Below are 16,674 nucleotides of genomic sequence, written 5' to 3' on the forward strand. Positions count from 1 at the left end.
AAAGGCGACACGCACCTGTGGCCGGATAATGAGTTTCTCCGCAAACCGAGGCTCCCCCTTTAAGCCGCAGCGCATCATCCCGCCCTCCTCTTATGGACTTGGGTACCGTTAGGTATCGAGTCAAACAGCTCAAGGACGGATTCTTAGATCATGGGCACCACATAGCATTTACTCTGTACGCAGGAAGCAGGGCACAGACACTGCTGTTGCATTCCACATCAGCCTGGGCACCTGTTCCTCCAGACGGCAACAGCACCCTTGCCCCCCATGGCGAACACAATGCCCATCCCTCTACCTCCTCGAACACCTACACCTCCCCCTGACGAGACATCCTCTCCTCAGAAACCCGCAGCCTGCGATCCAGATCCTCCACATGACCCAACATCACTGTCACCACACCAGTACGACCCCGATTACATGCCCTCATCCGGAGTCGCATACTTCTCTCCCACGACCCCTGAAAAACAAAACGCAGGCGGAAATGGAGCAGGCCCCTTCAACTTCCAGCCATCAACGCTGGCCAAGTCACCAGTGATCAAATCTGTTCGTAATTGTCCCAGACTTGTGCACTTCCCAGGGGATCGAGACGTTACTGACGAACGGACTTCACTCCTATAGAACATCGGCCAGAGACGCGGCCATAAATACAAACACAGCAGTGTTTCACACCAGATCTTCCTCGAACCACCTCCACGGGCGCCTTTAGCACTACCCAATTCACTTCCGATTCCTACATTCGCGGAATGTCGAGCTAGTATGACCAAAGATCAAAAAGTCCGCTTCTACTGGAGTATATGCCACATGGCTATCGCAGGCTACACGGCATGGAACTCACATGGTTCGTCTGCTATGGAAGCCCTATCACATCTGATATTCTACGATTCGTTGGGGGCATTGCTGTGTGTTTTGGTGGAGGTCCTTTCCAATTTTGAAGTCTGGGGACGGTCGAGTGTGCGACATCCATTCGGTCTGCAGCGCATGGAAGTCATTGCTGGATTCGCCCTATCTGTCCTGTTGATTTTCTTTGGCTTTGACCTTATCTCGCATAACGTAAAGCACGCCCTGGAAGGCATTGGGCACGAGCCGCACCATCCCCACACCCACGAACAAGTTACAGCTGGAACAGTCGACGTGACTGCGATTCTGGCTTTAGTCGCGACGTTGATATCCGCAGTTGGCCTGCAGAACCACGCACGAATTGGCAAGGCAATGCGTTTCGCAGCCATGGAGAACTTGCCATCTCTTCTCAGCAACCCCTGTCATTTTCTGACACTCTCCTGTTCGGCAACTGTCCTGCTGCTCCCGCTCCTCGACTTGCATACTTATGAATGGATGGACAAGGCCCTGTCGCTGAGCATCGCATTTTCCATGCTCTTTCTGGGCTTCCACCTTGGTCGCAATGTTGGCTCGATGCTCCTGATGTCTCTTCCTTCCAAATCCGCCTCCGCTCTGTCCGAAGTGGTGGCGACCATTGAAGCGGACCCTTTGGTGCGGGCAGTGGAGCAGGCCAAGTTCTGGCAAGCACATTATGGAACAGGAATGGCGAATCTGCGGCTGAGAGTCGTTGGCAGCGAAGAGAACCTGGTGAAGCTCAGGGAGCGGATCACGAGTATTGTCCGCAACAAGCTGAGCGGCGGGTATGGTTTGGGTAGTAGTGGGCAGAAATGGGAGGTAAGCGTTCAATTCAAGGTCGATGTGGAAACGGCGATGAGTGCGAGTCATAGCCACTTCATGAGTCCCCAATCATGGGTGGGAATGACCACTTGAACCGGAGATAGCTGGTTTTGGTATATGTACAATTATCCCTGATGACTTTACGACTGTGATACGCCGAGGCAAAATAGCCCTCAATGTCGTGGGACAATGTAAATTTACAGATTTGACGTTCATGGTACCCAAATTCTTGAAACCTGGTTCCCGCAGCGCGTCAGTTGAAGACCTTCTCGCTTAGGACTTCTGATCGATCGCCACGCTGGCAAAGGTATATTCTTGCCGCATCAGGTTCTGCGAAAATCGCCCGCCGGGGATGGTTCGAATGACAACAACCGTGCCTCCAGCGATTTGTTCCAATGAGCCCACTCTGCCTTCATGCTGTCGACACAAGACTCCCAGAGGACCATAGCTCGACCCCTGGACTGATACAGCGGATTTCGACGTCTGTAACGGGGCCAGAGGGTCGTTATGTGTGCCACCGCAGGCGGATACTGGTAGACTCCTTGTTCAACTTCCACGCATCTTGACAGTCAAGAGAGCCTGCCTGAGAATCGCACCCTCCATAGGCACGACTTCGGCGGCACCGACTTCCTCGATCTTTTCTCTAACAGCCTTCAGCAACGCCTCTGCTTCCGCCTGCGAGGCTTTCCTCTGATGTCTTTTGTTTGCCAATAGTAGCTCAACCTTCTTTCCTTTCTTTAGAAACTCTTGCATCTGCTTCATCTTGAGCTGGAGGTCGTTGGCGCTGATGGCCCAGTTGAGCTCCAACTGCTTCGGTCTCTTCTCCTTCTCCAGGCGTTTCTGGTTCTTCAACAAGTCTTCTTGGCGATTTATCCTCTGGATTAGCTCTGCACGTGTGACAATCTGCACAATAGCCATCTCGCCTTCTGCGGGCTTGTTCATTTGTAGCACATATTGGGTAGCGCGGTCAATGGAATCGAGCAATTTGGAGAGGGGCTGCGGCTCAGAGAGCTTCCCGTCGGGGCCTTTGAGTTGGACTTTGGAGGAACGGATTTTCTCGTTCAGAGTGAAAGCCGCGATTTTGTCGTCGATGGTTTTGATTTCAATTTTCCCAGCGACGCGTCGTTGATCGATGGTGAGATCGGGCGTGGCCGCAAAGCATCTGTGTGATGCTAGCTGAAAGCGTTGAACAGGTGCGAGAGCCCGCAGCAGCGGCCGAGCGAACAATAGGGACCGCCGCATCCAAGTATCAATCGAGGAATCCTGTTAAGAGAAGGGGATTGCTGCAAAATTCCCAGCTCAATTCTTGTCACTTGCAACCCCAAATCTTCAAAGTAGCGAGAGGCACAGCCTCACAAATTTCTCCGCATTGACGGGTCCCTGTCCATCCGCAGCCTCTACGACTAATTTCAAGAATTCTAGATTGCACGTTCTCCCTTTTCGTTCTATTTCGCTCGCTTTGCCGACTTCCATGTCCTCTTTTGCCAAATCCTCCGACCGATCCGGCATCTGGTCATACGTTCCTTTCAGTGCCTCGCCTCGCCGCCGATCTGTTAGTAGCGGACTTCCTCGCGCCGCAGCCAACAACCACCCCTGGGATCCCTTTGAAAAAACAGATCGACAAACAAGCGGCTCGGGCGCAAGCCGACCATCCATCCTGGAGTCCGCTCAGAAAGCCTGGATGACTCAAAGTCGTCAGGCTCGCTATTTCAAGACAGGAGGGGTCCTTACCCTGATCGTTCTCCTCTACTGGGTCCTCTCGGGAGGAAATGAGAGCACCTATAGCTCTGTCCAGAATGTCTACACTCCAGCCAATTCTCCGACTTCAAGATGCTCGAAACCTTATGACCCTTCGCGGCCCCTTGTGCAGTATGCTATTATGATCGACGCGGGCAGCACAGGAAGCAGAATACATGTGTACAAATTCAACAATTGCGGGCCAACCCCGGAACTGGAGAATGAAGAGTTCAAGATGACTGAGAAGAGGCCAGAGGGCTCCGGGTTGAGTTCATACAAGACAGATGCCGAGGGAGCCGCCAGGAGTCTCGACCCCCTCATGGAAGTGGCAATGGCTTCCGTGCCAAACGAGTACAAGTCATGCACGCCTATCGCCGTCAAGGCGACTGCGGGTCTACGACTCTTGGGGGACGAGATGAGCGCCAAGATCCTTGAAGCCGTTCGAAATAGACTAGAGACTCATTATCCTTTCCCCGTGGTGTCTCGCGAAAAAGGCGGCGTGGAAATTATGAAAGGGGAGGATGAAGGCGTCTTCGCTTGGATCACTACCAACTATCTGTTAGGCAAGATTGGAGGGCCCGATGAAACTCCAACGGCAGCCGTCTTTGACCTCGGTGGCGGTTCAACTCAGATTGTCTTCCAGCCGACTTTTAAGAACAGTCCCCATGGAGGCATGCCACAGAAAATGGAAGAGGGCGACCACAAGTACAACCTGAAGTTCGGAGGGCGAGAATTTGAGCTATATCAGCACTCGCATCTCGGCTACGGACTCATGTCAGCGCGGAAAGCCTTGCACCAGCTGGTCCTCGACCGCATGCACAAGCAGAATCCCGATTCTAAGGCGTGGCTCAGCAATCCCATCCCGAACAGCTGCATCACTCCCGGCATACAGAAAAAAGTCGTCGTTGAGATGCCTGCCGATCACGAATTGTCAGGAGAGCACACAGTGATAATGGAGGGTCCCGTCGACGCCATTCCAGCTCAATGTCGAGCTCTCGCCGAAGCCATCCTTTACAAGGACAAAGAATGCACAATTGCTCCCTGCTCCTTTAATGGTGTGCACCAACCGTCACTCGAAAAGACCTTCGCTAGGGAGGATGTCTACATCTTCTCGTACTTCTATGACCGCACGCACGACTTGGGTATGCCTGAATCATTCACTTTGCGCGAACTCCAAGACCTTACCGCCAGAGTCTGCGGGGGAGAAGGCTCGTGGGATGCGTTTGCCGGGATCGAGGGTGTTCTAGACGATCTCCGAGAGAGGCCCGAGTGGTGTTTGGATTTGAATTTCATGTCGGCGCTCCTGCATACAGGCTATGAGATGCCAATTGACAGAGAGGTCAAGATTGCAAAGAAGATCAAGGGCAACGAATTGGGATGGTGCCTAGGCGCGAGTTTGCCACTGCTCGAGAAGGAGAGTGGCTGGCAGTGTCGCATCAAAGAGGTTTCGTAATAGCGAAGCGGCATGATTCTGGGGCTTTTCTTACGAGCCTCTATTGCTTCATGGTCTTCTGGATGGGTCGATACGGGCCTGGACCGGAATGGGCGCACGGGACATGGTTCACACACGATTATATTGCGTTATGGTCTACATAAGATTTGATGTCACTTCGGTTCGACTAGACACGACAGAGATCGAGGCACCTCGCTCTTAGGGTGTAGAATGATAAACAAAACTTGATTCACGTAACGAGAGTGCAGGGCCATCGCTTCTTGTCGGTGGTGGTGGTGATAGTCCGCGATCCATTTGCCTCTTTCTCTCTGGCTCGTATTCTACTTCGATCTAGAAGTGAATCAATCCAAACGCGCCGCCGCCAATACAACACAAAGAGTCCCCTTCACGTCTTCCTCTTATAGGCGATGTCCAATGTGCATCTTCCGAGGCGTCGTATCTTAGCATTCAAAACCCGCCTTTGCCCAACAATTCCTCCCCAACCTCTTTCAACAGCTTCTCTCCTTTACAGTCAGCCCTCTTCCCCAGCTCCTTCAGTACATCCTTGAGCTCCATTGCCCGACACAGATCCCAAAGCATGTCGCCAGCAGGTGCTGAGTAGAGAAGCACCCCGAGGGTAAGCAGGAGGGCGTGGAGCGTTTCTTTGAGATTACCGCTTCCCGAAGGAGTGGTCGTGGTTGGGGCGGGTGCGAGAGCTGCCAGGGACGAAATGCTCTCGAGCAAAGCGGCGGCAAGGTCGTCGCTCACGGCTCCTCCCTCTTCGGCGGGTGTGTCGGGGGACGTGGTTGGGAAGCTGTGCGCGTAAAACCGCACGTTATGCGTCCAACTTGCAAGGTTGTATACCAAAACTGCAGCCAAAGACCTCGAGTTCAGATGTGGTGATAGCAGGCACTGCGCCGCAAGGTCTTCTAGCCTTTCTTTCAAAACGTTGCTTGTAGAAGGAGAAGGTGACGAGGACGAGTGCGATTTGAAGATCTGCTCCTGGAAGATATTGGAGGAGAACAAGTTGCACCCAAGTTGGAGAGTGACAGATTGAATATTGTATGGTGCCTTCGTGAAATCACCTTGGGAGGTCTGGATTGTACTGAAGAGTGCCAAAAGTGTGCGATGTTCGCGTTCAGTGGTCAGGAAACTCGCGACACGAGGATCGGCCGCCGCAACGCGGACAAGGTCGATGGCTGCAAAAACGCTCTCTTTTGGAAGGCCGGTGAATTTGGAGGCAATGTGCTCACTGAAGGCGTGCAGATCTGGGAGTGCAGCTTCTGTCATGCCCTTGGCGTCGCGCATTTTGATGTAGCTCACGAGGTCCTGTACCGATTTGTCGTCTGAGAAGGTTCTGCCTAACTTCCCGAGCAGCTTCTCCAAAGGTGGCGTCTTCGTGTAGAGAATCGGTGTATCGATAACATGTTGGAACGTTGGCAGTCTCAAGTTTGAATGCTGATGTTGTGGCGGCTTCGCCATCTGCAACAGCAACTGAACATTGCCTCTTAATTGAGCCGGATTCGCACCGGCCCATTCATCCTGCTTCTGGCCCCGAAGGAACGTTATAAATGTCGGTGTCGCGCGGACACTATATCTCTGTGCCACTGCATGAGCGGAAGGGGACGCCGAGATGTCGATCTTGATCAACTTTGCACCTGAACGCGTGCCTGCTTCGGCAGCCAAGTCGTCGTAAGTCGGATAGACGATTTTACAAGGCGGGCATGTCGCTGAGGTGAAGAATATGACGGCAAAAGATTGTGAGGCTGAGGAGAGCAGGGAATCCAATTCAGAGAGAGTGGTGATGTTGTGGACCTTGCCGGGACCGTCTGCGGGTGGTTGAGCATTGATAATGGCGGGAGCGGTGAGTTTGTGAGACGAGCCATTGGATAATGAAGAGGATAAAACTTCCTTGTGATCGGCCTTAGAGGTTTGCTGCGCCGCCAACTGAGTGCGGCCAGTATTCTGACCTGCGACAGCATCGGGTGCCTGGGTCATGGCTCTCATCGACTCGTCAATCTGGCCTCTCAACATCTGTCCGATAGGAGTATTCAAGAATGTCTCCGGCAGGCTTCGAATCTCGTCAGGAATGCTCTTACCGACGAGAAACATGGCGAGATCCTGCGTGAAGTTGTTGCAGTTGTGCAAAAACAAATCATACGATTCGGGCGTGTAGATTGTCTCCAGCGACTCGATGTATTCGTCGACGACATCGAGGGGTAGATGCGTCTGACCCAAACTCATGATCTTCATCGGTCGGCCATGGTGGGTTGAGCCAGGGATTTTCCGGTGAATGCCCTGGCCGAAGAAATACTCGACATTATCGAAGACGATTGCCGTGTGATAAATGGCGTCGATGTGAATGCCTGTCAAGGCTTGAGAGAATTGACGGGCGAGGCCCTAGATGCCATTAGCTTGTTCTGGCGATGTCTCTGTACGGGCGGGATGTTACCTGCGACAGGTCGTAGATGTACAGCTGGACCTCCATGGCCGTTGGAATGTGAGTGTCTGATGGCGCTATCCCATCATGCGGATTGAGGAATCGATATATGTATTTGGAATGTCGAGGGATGTTGTGTGTAGTCTCATCGCAGGCGACAAAAGTACGTAAGCCGCCGCAGCCTCGTGCAGGCTGGAAATGTGTGGCGTCACCGAGTAATCAAGAAATCCCGCCATCACTCCCCACTGTTACAGGATTGCTTCTTCACAAAACCCATCTCGATCTGTTTTGTGCAAGCGAGGAACACGATCATTTAGATTCGGGAGCAAATGGATGGCATCCTAGAACGCCTCGCTCTGCCTTGAGAATTCACCATGGCGCCCCGCAAGACCCCAGCCAAGGGCAAGGCCGTTGTCAGACCTGCCCGAGATACGAATCCATCTGCTACTTCAAAATCACGCCGGTCAAAGCTTGCAAAGGAGAACGATATCACAGCAGAAGAAGAGGCTGGGATTAAAGAAGCATGGAGCCTCTTTTGCTTGGACGAGGTCGAGGAGTACGAAGACGAAAAGGGGGGTGTGATTCGGACGAGCGACGTGCAGAATGCGTTGAAGTAAGTCAGGAACAGGGGAGGACAGCATCCTGGGGTATTCGATGTGACATACTGTGAACTGACAACTTAACTTTCTCCTCTGACAGAGCGCAAGGTCTCGCTCCCAGCAGTCAATCACAGATGCAAGAATTCATCGAAACCCTTGATCCCGAGTCGGAAGGCTACGTGACGTATCCGCACTTTCTTGCCTTGTGCGCTATTCAGCTGAAATCCAAGACCGATGAGACCAAGGCAGAAGAAGTCGAGACTGCCTTTAATCTCTTCCATCCTGGTCAAGGCGCTGGCGGACACGAGCAAGTGATTCGGCTGCAGGACTTACGGGCAGTGGCCAAAACACTGAAGGAGCAGGTCGATGACGATGTATTGAAAGCCATGATATTGGAGGCGAACGGAGGCAAGGGTGTCGGCAGGGGGGTGAACATGGACGAATTCCAAGCAATCATGACCCGGGCTGGTGTATTTCAATAGCTTGTTGCTGGGGCTATGGAGGTTTGATTGATATCAAAATATCAAACTGTACAGCAAGCGACGAGATATCGAGGCACCAATGTCTCCACACAAATCAGACCGCAGCCCATGATACAGCCACGACAGTAGAGATCCGTGGAAGTCTCGCGACCAGATATTGTCTTCTGGGCGTTGAATCGAGACCTGATACTTTTCTAGCTTCCCTGTCCACACTGGCTCGCTTTGGAGCGAAATTAAACGGCCAGCTCTAGCATAGATAGAAGCGAACGAGATCAAGAGGCATCTAAGAAGGCTCAGGACTCGGGGTCGACAGCGGCGAGCTCTGGTCGAGGGTGCGATGCTCGAGCCGATACCGTCTATGAATGCACGAAGCCTTCGACATTAGTACGAGATCGACGGCCATCAACCGATCTTGTTTTGCGTGGACGCTGCTCCAGAGAACTTGATTGCAGCTCGAGAAACAAAGACAGAAAGGTGCAGAAATTGAAGGTGCAAAATATTTCAAAAGTTTGTGTCTGACGCTTTCGGCGCCGAGCTTTTGGGAGGCGAAAAGGCTCTATTGAGGTGCATTCTTCAGACCTCATGGCTCACAACTCTTTGCTTCCGAGGCAAGAGACGTGACGAAACAAGAGACCTCCTGAGCAGACGCACAGCATGCATCATGAACATTGCCCAATCCTCGACCTCTGACCCTCCATCGATCGACAATCGCACTGCAAAGGACACGCATTGATCTGCGCAGACAGCTGATCGGGCGAAAACCGACCTGTCACCAAGTGATGCTCACTTCACTTCACGATATGACCGTAATGGGGGGATTTTCTCCCTTCAAAATAAATGATAAAATGAGACGAGAGACGCAACCGCACCTTTGAAAGCCTGCCAGACTTCGAGCTCGAATCGAGACTCAAGTGCTTCTCCTCTTACCCACCCCTCCACCGGCCTTCTGTGTCTACCTTCGAAACATGCGTTCCCTCTATCGTCTCTATTGCTTGTTGGCACCACTCTCCTTCTTGCTCATTGCTCAGATCGCACTATGTCAGAATTACGGCCCTCGATTTCGCTTTGACAACCAGGACAACGGAAATGGCGAGGACCTGCCCGAAACCCCCCAACAGCGACAGAATGATCTTCATTGGGGTTTTCACGAGGCGCTGATGCTGGCCAGAATGGTGTCGGTAACCTTCAACCCTTGCGAGCCGGTGAGTGAAATATGCCTGATGCCCTTTTGTGCACGACACTCTGGCAATAACGTATGACCCTGACACAGGACACAGGTCTTTCTCCGCTATTTCAAACGAGCCGACGCGGATTTCGTCAGGGACGTCTTCTACACAATTGCCAACATCCCGCTCGGGGGCCTTCCACCGAATCTGCAAGATTTCAACGCATTCAACCAATTCGTCTCCGGCTTCGGACAGAACGCAGTCAATCCCAAATTCGACCAGCTGTCGATATCGATCAATGACAACAGTGCAATTGGTGAATACACCCCATTGTGTGCGACTGTCCCGGGCTTCCAGGCATACTTCGACCAGAAATACGACACACTGGGAGACCTGGGCTTCATATCTGTCTGCGATTACGCCTTCAATTTCCCGTCCCTTGCCGACATCGAGAACCCGCCAAGCTGGGCCAGAGATCCGACGACGGGGGCTCCCGAACCGGGCTTTGGGTGTGACGGTCTGCTTGATCACGACAACGACTACATGCTGAGCCTCAGTGGGATCATGCTGCATGAGATTTTCCATTGGCCCTATCTCCTGCGGGACATTCCGGGCTATGACACCTACATTTCCCTGTACCAAGATGACCAGCTCGCAATTCAGGACTGGGACGGGCCATTCCCAACGGACGGTTATGGCCCCTATCACGCCATGCAAATCAACAACCTCCAACCACAGCAATCATCCTCGGGGTGGCCATCCTTGAATAACGCCGACAGTTATCTCTACTACGCTCTGTCGAAGTGGTGGCAATTTAAGTGCCGACGAACATTTGGTCCTGCAGTCGATGAGGACGATGGTCACCGGCGCGAGTATCCGCGGTATTGATCGGGCTGACCCTACAGTCACGAAAAGCCATCCTTTGTCCACGAAACAGCCAATAACATAGATGAGTGCACTTTCCCTATCGAGTTACACAGGAATCCCGGAACTTGATCCATGTTATGTGGAAGGCCGGTTGAGACTGAATGCTGCTCGTCGCCTCTGGATGCTCAAAAGAGGCCACCATTCTGTTCTCAGACCTGTGGCGGGCTGATTACCAGTTGCGAGTGTGCTTCAGCTAACCACAGTTGATTGTCCCGGTGCGGCCCTCGTCCACATATGGGAGAATGATTCTCAATACCTTGTGACCTACATAGATGGGGTGGATGCAATACACAAGCATGAAGTGTCCTGTCTTAAGAGAATTTCCAACTTTCCGACCACCATTCTGGGAAACAGCCCGTAATTAATGCAGGATACACTCGACCCTTTGCCCCCTAAGATCGCCCCTCGCGCTATAACGGACAAGCTTAATTCTTCGCCTTTCCTTCCTTCTATCGTTACTTCGAGATACAACGCATAAGAGAGCTGCCTCCCTGAATCTGATCCTGCGGCCCCCTTTTTGCACTGATAGCGCATCAAGCCATCACATGCCTTTTGTGCGCTTGATCACTACGGCTCCTATGGGAAAATTGGTCATAAGCGTACAATGTCTAACTATGTCGACTTTTCGCCCGGCTTTTCTGGCTGTGCCAGCCAAAGGTCTAACCCACAGGCACGAGCAAGAGGTGAGAGTCCCAAATCTTCGGTGCGTGGCAACATCGTCCAGATCAGCTGATACAGTCCATCCATGCATCTATTCCCCCAAGAGAAACCGCTTTGGATATTATGGTGCCAGGAGAAACTTTTGCCGGACTCCGTTAGGTCAAACGATATCCAACGTATCCATCTTCCATATCTCAACGTGTTGTACGTCCTTCTCCTCCACTCTCCTCACTCGCCGCCTGTATACGGTTCCCTCCTTCGACTTGTTTCCCTCCCCATGGTGGCCATTACCGTTGATTTCGCGGAGCTCCTCTCCTGAATTGGATTTCTCTCCAACCGCCTCCTCCACAACTCCTCCAATTTCCCAAATCTTATTTCCCAGCCCAATATACTTCAATTTGGGAAAGTCCGGCGGCTCAATTCCTCCTGGGCCAATGTGCTCGGACAGAGCCTCACTTATCTTCTGCTCGTGCATATAATCCGAGAGAGCCACGAAATTGTCGTGCGCTTCTCTGCTTTTCCTTCCATCCTCTCCACCGACAGCGAGATCCGGCGGAAATGAAGGAGCAAGCACGCGGATAGCCCACAGTTCGCTTAGAAACGGCATCAGTAACCTCAACATCTCTGCCTGCGACTCCTCAAGACAATCAATTGCGGCGGCGAGCTGTGTTAGGTTCGGGCACGAGCGGATGAGGCGGGCGGTTATGGAGGTCGGCAGAGGCCAACGAGAAGGCAAAATGAGGTGTTGAAGCGTAGGACCACAGACGGTGCAGATGTTGGTGATGTAGAGGTCCCTCAGGGAGATTGTCGCCGAACAGGAGGTCGAGCTGCTAGGCGTATTCCTGGCAGAGGCGGTTCCGTTACCAATTGATCTGGACCAAGGGGAGTGCTCGGCGGAGGTAGGGGTAGAGTCCGAACTGCCTATGTCATTGCTGCGGTCTTGCCCATTGCAATCTGCCATGGTGCCATTAGACCTGCTTGGTTTATATCTTGCATTGACAAGATACAATCTTTCCAAGCCAACGAACTGAGCCAAATCCATCGCATGTCTTTTATGCAACTGATCTAACCTCAGCGATTTGGGCTTCGGTTGATTTTCTTTGGTGTTCACCATCATATGCCATGTGCGGTCGATAAAATGGGTTGTGCTTTCCCGCCCGGCTACAACGGCGTCCCCATCCAACCCAAACGTATTTAATACCGTCACATCCTTGATAGTGCTGGGATCAAATGCAGCAAGGCACTCTGTTGTGTCGGCATTGGCGAAGAGGTTATACACACCCATTTTGCGCAGACGAAGTTTCCGTTTTGCCGCAGCGTTCTTCCGAAAGAAATGCGTAAGCACAACAGAAGGTTCTCCCTGTTCGCGCATGCGGGGTGAGAAGTGCAAGATAAGGCTCGAGAGGCGTGTCGCGTGGAGGAGCAGGGTGGAGATGTCATCGGGAAAACATAGAGGATCGTAGTGTGTTATTGTCAAGGACTTGAGATTCGGCAAAGGCGGGATGTCGTGTGATGGCTGGGGGGAGCGGTTCGTAGGGAAGCGAAGCCAAAGTTCCTCCAGTCGAGAAAGCTTCGCCAGTCCAGCATACATGTTTGGCTGTAGTCTGACGTCCATATCCCACCGAAATCGCTCGAGATGGGTACATTGGTCAATAGCTGCCCGAAGAGCGATGTTCAGCACCATAATGCTCTCCGAGACGCGACCAGCTCTTGAATATTCATGTAGATCCGAAGCACTGTATTCTCCGTCCAATGTCAGGGAGCGAACCAAACCCGACACATTTCTTGTTACCAAGGCATTGAGACCCATGGAGAAAGGACTCGCACTCCCAAATCCCTCGGGCACCTCGTCCTTGTAGCGAATAGTGCTGTATGATTTCAAGGTGACATTTTTCCACAGATGCGGCAGGGTCATGTACCAAAGGACGCGCGAGGTGCGACAAAGTCGCGCAAGGGACGCGACATCGTCATCCAGGTATGAGATGATGTGGGCAACTGTGGTGAGAGGGAGCGTGTCCACGCCAAACGCGCCTTGTACTTCAGGACCATTACAGTACAGATGGTTGGCGCGCAAAGTCATGCTGGAGCGTCATTGAGGAAAGCAGCGATATCCAGGTACCTAGGTAGTCAGTACATGCCCCTTGTTTGAGGGGCATGCGTACTCTCAATGCATCCACAGATTTGATGGGCCAAAGGATGGCAGTCGAAGAATCACATGGTGGTGCAGGCAGAATAATTCGTCATATCTGCCCTAGTTATCGCTCCTATGGTCCGCAGTAGAGATGTCTAGTCCGGCGTATGGCGGCCAAAGCGCAGTAAACACTCCGATGCTGCGGTCCACAGCCCTGCTTCTGAGTAGCAATGGCGCATTGCAGGAACCATTAATGATGTGCCCATCTTTTAGGCCGAGAATGTGAGTCTGTTTATTTCCCTAACCCCATGAGTGTCGTCTAGACTCAACCATAATGCATAAGATTCATGGGTAGCTACTTTGATAAACTAAATGGATTGTGATGCCGTCCCACCCGTGTCTCTCGCATCACCATCCTGATTTCCCTGGCTTTCTGGAGTATGCTGCTCGTCATGAGGAGCCTGACCAGCCTTGACCATGACAGACGAGGGGTTGCCCACAGTTGCATCACGAGCAGACGATTCCATATCAATATGTCCGGATTCACCTGTATTGTCAGCCATCTGACAGTGTTCTGAAGGCACAGGGGGGCTTTGCTGCTTTTGACTGGGCTGTGAGAGTTCACTAGCCACCTCATTTGTTGCGTCTTCCGCAATTGGAGCGATGGCTGGAGGCCGGGCGTACATTGTGGACCGTGGCAAAGCTGTATTAAATGGGTCCGCCATCCGGCTCGTCCTGCCCTCTGGCTCCGAGATGGAGAGTGAGCCTCGAGGAATGTATGTTTGCGTGGCTCGCTGGAGCTCACTGGCTCTCGCTGAGGGGCTTCGAAACGCCGCGCCGTCGGAGCGCTGAGGACCTGGAGAGAGCTGAGAGTGCGAATGTGCCTCGTCTGGACTCCAAGTTCGACCGTTCATAGGGGGTGGGATGACAACAGCCTGGCTCGAGTCAGGGGCGGTCGACTCCGCCACAGCATTTCCTGGTCTCTGTCTCGAAGCATCTGTTGTTCCCACGCGGATGGAATCGTCGTCTATTGATCGGTCACGAATATCGTCGGGGGACCATGTCCGATCATTACTTTTCGGCGCAGGAATGACCGTGACTGGCAAGGCGGCTGCGGATACATTTCCTCGACTGGTAAGCCGATCTCTTTGGGCAGAAGCAAATGCCCCTAGACGATCTCTTAGATTGAGGGTGCGATCGATTGGTGACCGTCGCACACCATTGGCATTCTGTGCGTCAGCCACTTCTGCTGGGGGTTCAGATCGCCGTCGTTTGAAAGGATTAGGCATTGCCTGCCAAATTGTTCGACCTGGGGGCATTGACTCTGTTGGAAGTACTGTTTCCAGAGCGAGGTCCTTTTCTGCATCAGAGGGAGAAGATCCAGAGTCATCGGACACTTTGGGAACATCGACGGCGGTAGATCCTTCGGGTTGGGATCGCAATTCTGCCTGTGGGTTGGGTGATGGACTCGTCAAGTTGTGATAGCGTACGGCATAAACCGTGCTAGCAGCGCTCCCCGTGTCACTTCTGCTGGGAGGCGTCATGACTGGCTGGGGAATCACATACTGTGAATCTGGTATGGTTTGACCGACTGTATCAGTCGCGTCTGCACCAGTGGCAATGCCGTCCGCGGGAGGCCTCTTACGTCTCTTTCGCAGCGGCAGGCGGACGCGAAGGCGTTGATAGTGGGATGCCATGCCTTCCGATATCCCCTTCCGCCCACCGCCTTCCTGATCAGGCCTCGAATCGTCGCCACGCCAACTTGCGTCCTCCGAGGGTGTCATGTTAAGCATCTCATCGCCGTCGAAGATTTCCCGTCCAAGAATGCCATCCTTCCTTTCATCTCGCTCCAGTGATTCAATCCGCTCCACCCATTCCCAAACCACGACACTTGCAGCCGCAGCGCCGACCCATCGAATATACTCGCCCCATCCTGCCAAATCCGGCTGCGATATATCCAGGATGAAAAAGACCACAGGAATCACAACCGAGACCAGTGACAGGAGCGCCACCAGACAGATATTCTTCATCTTCGGATGCCAAAATGCAAAGCGCCTCTTTGACAGACAATAATACACCACACAAGAAGCGTAGATCAGCGAAATTGCCAGTTCGAACAAATAATTCAGGGCCGGGATCGCGTCCGAAAAGCTCCTCGGCCTGGTCCTTGGGTTGCCGCTAACAAATGAATCCAAAATACTGAAGATCGTGTCGAAGGATACCATGGCAAACCCGAGCCATTTGATGGTGACCTTCTCTTTGTGCCGCGGAAACAGTCGTATCAGCGTTTGAACCTGAGCCAGCCACAAGAACGTGTCAGATATGACTCGGATGATGCGAATTTCCAAACTGTCCACCACATTGTCAACCAACTGGCTTGAGTCAATATATCCCTCGTTGTATTGTTGCTCCGCTACGTGGAAAGTGTCCGCCGTGGCTATCGTCAGAGAGATTGCCACAGTGACAGCAGCAATCTTCTGGAGAAGTGGTCTTCGTCCGACGCCGACAATGGAGGACGATCCATATGATCCTGTTATCATGCCACGACGACCCAAGAAGCGGGCTCCCCCTCCTCCTCCTGGACTTCCAACATAGAACGTTCTTGGAGTAATGAAAATGAGGATGACGAGGATATAGCTGATGACCGTCGCGGTGGCAAGGGCGAAGATCTGAGGTGATATCGAGGCATAAAAGGGGTTGGAGAAGCCTATGACTGACGAATTGCCGGTGGTGTCCGGGCTGATGATCGGCTCGGGGTTTTCGCAAGGGAGTTTGAAGGTGACTTTAGCGGAAAGAGTGGTTGTGGTATCATCATTGAAGATGAAGATTCCTGCCACTTGGGTCAGCGTCTCGTCTCACACATACTCAAGTATTCATAGTCATTGCACACCTCCACTGGGTAGAATTAAAGGCGTACACCAAGCGTCGGACACCGTGTGGCTGGTGTGGGTAGTACTCGACTGGCCCCATAGTTGGCGAGCAGTGATTGAAGCATCAGTGGACATGCCGCGACTACCGTCGTAGTTGTATAGCGCCAGCAAACGACTCCGGTTTCCGCATTGTCAATGCACCGAGACTCGGAGGAGGTTTGCGAGGCTGCGGACGCGCCGCAGGCTGTGGTCATGCGAGCATCAGCGAAGGGACACTGCCGGGCTCAGGTTCGGTTTGAGAGAGGGAAATGACGATGCTCAAATAAAATGAGTGGAAATGGAATCAAGTATGGACATCACTACAGGCGTATCATATGGGATGTGTGAGTGAGAACTGTTACCGGGACAAGAGATGCAGGTGGTGAAGGTTGATGGGAATCATGCGAAGATGGAGGATGGCGCAGCGGCGGGTGGCGGGGCCGTCTTTCCTCTTTTCCTCTTTCCGCTTTCCTTGGTGGTCTGGCCTCGCACTGGCAGGGGGGAGCTACGGGCAAAG

General features: G+C 52.7%; 8 protein-coding genes across 8 annotated transcripts; 4 read left to right on the plus strand and 4 right to left on the minus strand.

Annotated features, from left to right (window-relative positions):
- The first annotated feature begins 109 nt into the window (after positions 1–109).
- PV07_00028 (uncharacterized protein) lies at positions 110–1,883 on the plus strand. Its single transcript, XM_016386445.1, has 2 exons — positions 110–543; positions 619–1,883. The coding sequence occupies exons 1-2, from the start codon at positions 268–270 to the stop codon at positions 1,765–1,767; spliced, it is 1,425 nt and encodes a 474-aa protein (XP_016253373.1). The 5' UTR covers positions 110–267; the 3' UTR covers positions 1,768–1,883.
- PV07_00029 (uncharacterized protein) lies at positions 1,341–2,999 on the minus strand. Its single transcript, XM_016386446.1, has one exon. The coding sequence runs from the start codon at positions 2,914–2,916 to the stop codon at positions 2,221–2,223; it is 696 nt and encodes a 231-aa protein (XP_016253374.1). The 5' UTR covers positions 2,917–2,999; the 3' UTR covers positions 1,341–2,220.
- Positions 3,000–3,028: 29 nt separating this feature from the next.
- On the plus strand, positions 3,029–5,152 carry PV07_00030 (uncharacterized protein). Its single transcript, XM_016386447.1, has one exon. It carries the CDS (start codon positions 3,146–3,148, stop codon positions 4,862–4,864), a length of 1,719 nt encoding a protein of 572 aa, XP_016253375.1. The 5' UTR covers positions 3,029–3,145; the 3' UTR covers positions 4,865–5,152.
- PV07_00031 (uncharacterized protein) lies at positions 5,091–7,419 on the minus strand. The gene is made up of 2 exons (XM_016386448.1): positions 7,296–7,419; positions 5,091–7,243 (listed from the first exon to the last, which is right to left on the minus strand). Exons 1-2 carry the CDS (start codon positions 7,329–7,331, stop codon positions 5,312–5,314), a joined length of 1,968 nt encoding a protein of 655 aa, XP_016253376.1. The 5' UTR covers positions 7,332–7,419; the 3' UTR covers positions 5,091–5,311.
- Positions 7,420–7,521: 102 nt separating this feature from the next.
- PV07_00032 (uncharacterized protein) lies at positions 7,522–8,632 on the plus strand. The gene is made up of 2 exons (XM_016386449.1): positions 7,522–7,896; positions 7,983–8,632. The coding sequence occupies exons 1-2, from the start codon at positions 7,658–7,660 to the stop codon at positions 8,362–8,364; spliced, it is 621 nt and encodes a 206-aa protein (XP_016253377.1). The 5' UTR covers positions 7,522–7,657; the 3' UTR covers positions 8,365–8,632.
- A 325-nt stretch (positions 8,633–8,957) lies between these two features.
- Positions 8,958–10,753, plus strand: PV07_00033 (uncharacterized protein). Its single transcript, XM_016386450.1, has 2 exons — positions 8,958–9,566; positions 9,642–10,753. The coding sequence occupies exons 1-2, from the start codon at positions 9,330–9,332 to the stop codon at positions 10,416–10,418; spliced, it is 1,014 nt and encodes a 337-aa protein (XP_016253378.1). The 5' UTR covers positions 8,958–9,329; the 3' UTR covers positions 10,419–10,753.
- PV07_00034 (uncharacterized protein) lies at positions 10,721–13,312 on the minus strand. Its single transcript, XM_016386451.1, has one exon. It carries the CDS (start codon positions 13,195–13,197, stop codon positions 11,278–11,280), a length of 1,920 nt encoding a protein of 639 aa, XP_016253379.1. The 5' UTR covers positions 13,198–13,312; the 3' UTR covers positions 10,721–11,277.
- Positions 13,313–13,487: 175 nt separating this feature from the next.
- PV07_00035 (uncharacterized protein) lies at positions 13,488–16,549 on the minus strand. The gene is made up of 2 exons (XM_016386452.1): positions 16,139–16,549; positions 13,488–16,078 (listed from the first exon to the last, which is right to left on the minus strand). The coding sequence occupies exons 1-2, from the start codon at positions 16,251–16,253 to the stop codon at positions 13,617–13,619; spliced, it is 2,577 nt and encodes an 858-aa protein (XP_016253380.1). The 5' UTR covers positions 16,254–16,549; the 3' UTR covers positions 13,488–13,616.
- Positions 16,550–16,674: the final 125 nt, after the last annotated feature.

The sequence above is a fragment of the Cladophialophora immunda genome, assembly GCF_000835495.1.
Source record: "Cladophialophora immunda strain CBS 83496 unplaced genomic scaffold supercont1.1, whole genome shotgun sequence".
In the NCBI taxonomy this organism is placed as follows: domain Eukaryota; kingdom Fungi; phylum Ascomycota; class Eurotiomycetes; order Chaetothyriales; family Herpotrichiellaceae; genus Cladophialophora; species Cladophialophora immunda.

Coding starts and splice junctions, on each gene's coding strand:
- PV07_00028 (XM_016386445.1), top strand. CDS start 268: ATGGCGAACACAATGCCCATCCCTCTACCTCCTCGAACACCTACACCT. Junction 544..618: donor AGTCACCAGTGATCAAATCT/GTTCGTAATTGT, acceptor TCACTCCTATAG/AACATCGGCCAGAGACGCGG.
- PV07_00029 (XM_016386446.1), bottom strand. CDS start 2,916: ATGCGGCGGTCCCTATTGTTCGCTCGGCCGCTGCTGCGGGCTCTCGCA.
- PV07_00030 (XM_016386447.1), top strand. CDS start 3,146: ATGTCCTCTTTTGCCAAATCCTCCGACCGATCCGGCATCTGGTCATAC.
- PV07_00031 (XM_016386448.1), bottom strand. CDS start 7,331: ATGGAGGTCCAGCTGTACATCTACGACCTGTCGCAG. Junction 7,244..7,295: donor ACATCTACGACCTGTCGCAG/GTAACATCCCGC, acceptor AATGGCATCTAG/GGCCTCGCCCGTCAATTCTC.
- PV07_00032 (XM_016386449.1), top strand. CDS start 7,658: ATGGCGCCCCGCAAGACCCCAGCCAAGGGCAAGGCCGTTGTCAGACCT. Junction 7,897..7,982: donor GACGTGCAGAATGCGTTGAA/GTAAGTCAGGAA, acceptor CTCCTCTGACAG/AGCGCAAGGTCTCGCTCCCA.
- PV07_00033 (XM_016386450.1), top strand. CDS start 9,330: ATGCGTTCCCTCTATCGTCTCTATTGCTTGTTGGCACCACTCTCCTTC. Junction 9,567..9,641: donor CCTTCAACCCTTGCGAGCCG/GTGAGTGAAATA, acceptor CACAGGACACAG/GTCTTTCTCCGCTATTTCAA.
- PV07_00034 (XM_016386451.1), bottom strand. CDS start 13,197: ATGACTTTGCGCGCCAACCATCTGTACTGTAATGGTCCTGAAGTACAA.
- PV07_00035 (XM_016386452.1), bottom strand. CDS start 16,253: ATGTCCACTGATGCTTCAATCACTGCTCGCCAACTATGGGGCCAGTCG. Junction 16,079..16,138: donor TTTAATTCTACCCAGTGGAG/GTGTGCAATGAC, acceptor CCCAAGTGGCAG/GAATCTTCATCTTCAATGAT.